The sequence below is a fragment of the Apis dorsata genome, unplaced genomic scaffold, assembly GCF_000469605.1.
Source record: "Apis dorsata unplaced genomic scaffold, Apis dorsata 1.3 scaffold_226, whole genome shotgun sequence".
Taxonomy (NCBI): Eukaryota; Metazoa; Arthropoda; class Insecta; order Hymenoptera; family Apidae; genus Apis; species Apis dorsata.
Genome location: NW_006263508.1, coordinates 73301 through 77121, shown reverse-complemented (window position 1 = coordinate 77121; position 3821 = coordinate 73301). Strand labels below are relative to the sequence as shown.

Genomic DNA, 3821 nt, shown 5'->3' with positions numbered 1-3821 from the left:
AGATAAAATTTAGTAATAATTATTAAATTTAATTAATTAATTATAAAATTTAATTTAAAACTAAAAATATATCTTATTATAAAAATTAATGAATTTATTAAATTATTAAATTAATGTTAAATTACAGTCGAAAATAAAAAAATAATAAAATAAAGACAGTTTTTAAAGACATTTAATCGTATTAGAATTGAATTCAGAATTATATAATATAGGATATATATATTTTTACTTATTTTATAAAGATTGTTTAAAATATGCAAATTTATGTTCAAAGTACAATAAATTACAATGTATATCATAAATTAAATAAGATAAGATAATAGCGAATATATATTATAAATAAATTTTGTGAAACTTTTAAATTAATTTTTTGAAAATTTTTTGAATCAACAGCGAATATATATTATAAATAAGTTTTGTAAAAATATTGTCCATTCTACACATCAATAAAAATAATCAAAAAATAAAGATTATGTGTAACATAATCAATTTATGTGTAAGCATCATATAAAATTAAAATTTTTTTTAAGAATTCATATCACAATAAATATCATAGTTCAATCATTGTTTAAATGATATTATACCCAATATATTTCAATGAATTTACAAAAGAAAAACCAAATCGAACTCAAATAGAATTTTTACAATTATTTTAGAATTAAACAATATGTCCAATATCACAAATTTTTTGATAACCGTAAAAATTTAGAATGATATCAAACAATCTTCTTAAAATTGAAGAATTATTTTCAAAAATCAAATTTGCAAAGATTCGAATTTCAATTTTAATATCGCTTTTTCAATTCTTTTAATCATCATTTTTAATGAGAAATTTCATAAAACACTTAGATTCATTCAATTATTTTATATATTAGATTTCGAAAATATTGAAGAATTTTTATATTATAAAACAACAGAAATTCGATTATATAAAACATTAATTAGATTGCGAATAAGATTTTATTATTTAGATTTTTAGAATTTATCCTGTATATATAATTTATACATGCTAATTGTATAAAACCATATGTAAATATAATGCGATAAATGCGATAAAGAAGCATATTTTTTAATTCAATAAAGAATTCAAAATATGATTATGAGAAATTTTTCTATATTTAATATTAATATAATATTTGAAAATATAAAAAAATATATACGTTTGAGAAGATTCAAATTTGAATTTTGATACAATTATAACTGGTAGGACTGTTGGAATCAACAACAGTCATTCAAGGAAAATGAAGAAGAGATTGCTCCTTTGCTTTTTCTGCGCTGTCATATTCTTCATCTTGATGATTTCTACTGATAATGACTTTATTCAACAACACGTTTCACCATTGATGAACATCGTTGTTTGGGATGATATTTCGTGTTACAATCAACCGAATATGCCAGACAGTCTTTTGGATTTTGATCCTAAATTAGGTATGTTTATGAAATATGTTTATGAAATATAATATTATTTAGACATAATCATTTTTTAAAATTAAAATGATCCACTTATCATGCATTATGTATCTTTTAAAATTTTATGTATATATATTAAATAGTGATTCTTGATGAAATAATAAAAGTAAATTATTTTGATTATATTTTATACTTCTAATTTGTATTGATCATGAATAATAATCTTTTTTTGATTTTTACTGCACCGATTATAAGATGTTTTATTTAGACATTTTAAATTTTGCTTATTGTTTATAATATAATATCAAAATCATTTAAGTGGAATTAAATGGAATTATATATTTTTATATAATATCATAATAAATAAAATTAAAATAAATTCGATGATATAATACTATAATATTGACATAATTTTGAATATTAATATAATTTACAAAAAATTCAGAGAAATCAATCAATCAATAATGAAATAGATAATGAAATACTTGACTTATCTTTAATTATTAATTATTACAATTATTATAATTATTTCATTGACAACGTTTTTAATACGATTTCACCGAATTTATCGAATTTATTGATTTTATCGAATTCGCCGACAATATTTATTTATTTATCGATACATAAAATCATCAATAGTCATTTTACCGATATTTATTTTATCGAACTTATCTTTTATCGACAATTATTACGTTTATTATTAATTAGTATTAGTAAACGTGTTTTTATTTACATATTCATTTCCATATTTAAAAAAAAATAATGAAGTAAATTCTAAAAGTTTAAATAACTTTATTAATTAATATATTATATATATGTTATATAAATATAAGTAAATATAATATAATATAATTTGTATTATAAAAATATAATATATGTGTTAATATTTTTATAAAATTCATTTCTTTGTATATCTAATTTTGTATTATTTTGTATTATTTGTTGAATCTTATTTTCTTGTACACAATCTTCTTTTTTTTCTTTTTTCGTTGTGTGATAATGATAATTTTTTAAGAACATTATCTCCATTATCAACATTATCTCCATTTTCTTTTTAAATTTCAATTATAATTTTGAATAATAATAAGCATTATTGTGATCAATTATATATTTCCAATGTCAGTACCAAACTTCTTTAAAATTTTAAGTATATGGAAAATTATACGAATCATTATTATAGACCGACTATATTTCCGATAAAAAAAGTAGACCGAATCATTAATGTTGCATTATGTTTAACGCTGCCATTTATATAATATTTATTAAACCACTTCACAATGATATTAGCTTCAAAAGAAAGTAAATTTTTTAAGTCATTAAATGTGAATTTGACAAAAATGTCAAATATGCAATATTTATATAAGTTTTTTATACATTGTTTTTTTTTACTGAATCATTGTTTATAATTTTTCTATATAGTTTTTGACATAAATGAAAAAATAATTTTTTATTTTTGTCGATGAAAATTCGACTGCATTTATAACAGTTTTTCTAAATCCATAATAACAAATTGTGGTTTTAATACAATGCCTAATTCAGAAGCTAATAATTTTAATATATAATAATTCATAAATTTTCTATCATTTCGATGACAAAAGTGCATATACCAAAAAAAGAGTTTAATTTTTCTATTCAATATTATTATATATGATCTATAATTGTTTATAAAAACTAAAAATTAATTTAAATGTATTATTAACCATCTATTAACTAGATTTTTAATTTTCCTAAAATTTTTAAATTATCATATTTGTTAAAAATAATATTATATTTCTTGGTTACTCTCTTATAATTTCTGCAAAAAATTTTCCATAAGATATAAGATATAAGATTTTTGATAATTTATTTAATAAATTAAAATTATCAATATTTTTTGATATATTATACTTATTTTTTTTTTCTTTGAAATAATATTATACTACTTTACTAAAGTATATTCTGAGAAAATATATTTGTATAGATTTTTTCTGTTTCTATAATTAATAAAAATTTATAATTATATTCATAACAATTTTGCAAGCTTTATCATTAGATAAGAAATTTCCGCTTATTATATTTTATGATTTTATATCTTAATGATTTCGATGGAAAATTATACGAATCATGAGTGATATGATATAATTATATGAATTATGATTTAAAGCATCGTAGATACGAATTATATACTGTTTATTTATATATAATATATTTGTTGTATTTCTATATTTAGCTATTATCTTCTCTTTCGTATACGAATAATATAGATCATTCCTATTTTTCGATTTATTAAATACGAAATCATGATAGAAATGTTTACCGCGATTGAAAGAAAAAAATTCAACTTTTGGATTGAATGATTTCCTTCTAATGAATTCATTTCATCTATTCTATATAAATTAAGTTATTATTATAAATAAACTTATATATATATT

The 3821-nt window shown here is 18.2% G+C and overlaps 1 protein-coding gene across 2 annotated transcripts in view; it reads left to right on the top strand.

Moving 5' to 3' along the window:
• The window catches only part of LOC102673944 (lactosylceramide 4-alpha-galactosyltransferase-like), a 25322-nt gene that overhangs the window by 2228 nt on the left and 19273 nt on the right, over positions 1-3821 (top strand). For both annotated transcript variants that reach the window (XM_031510408.1, XM_006615520.2), the window contains one exon: positions 1208-1428. In XM_031510408.1, the coding sequence (XP_031366268.1) occupies positions 1208-1428 (221 nt within the window). The remainder of the gene's footprint in view (positions 1-1207; positions 1429-3821) is intronic.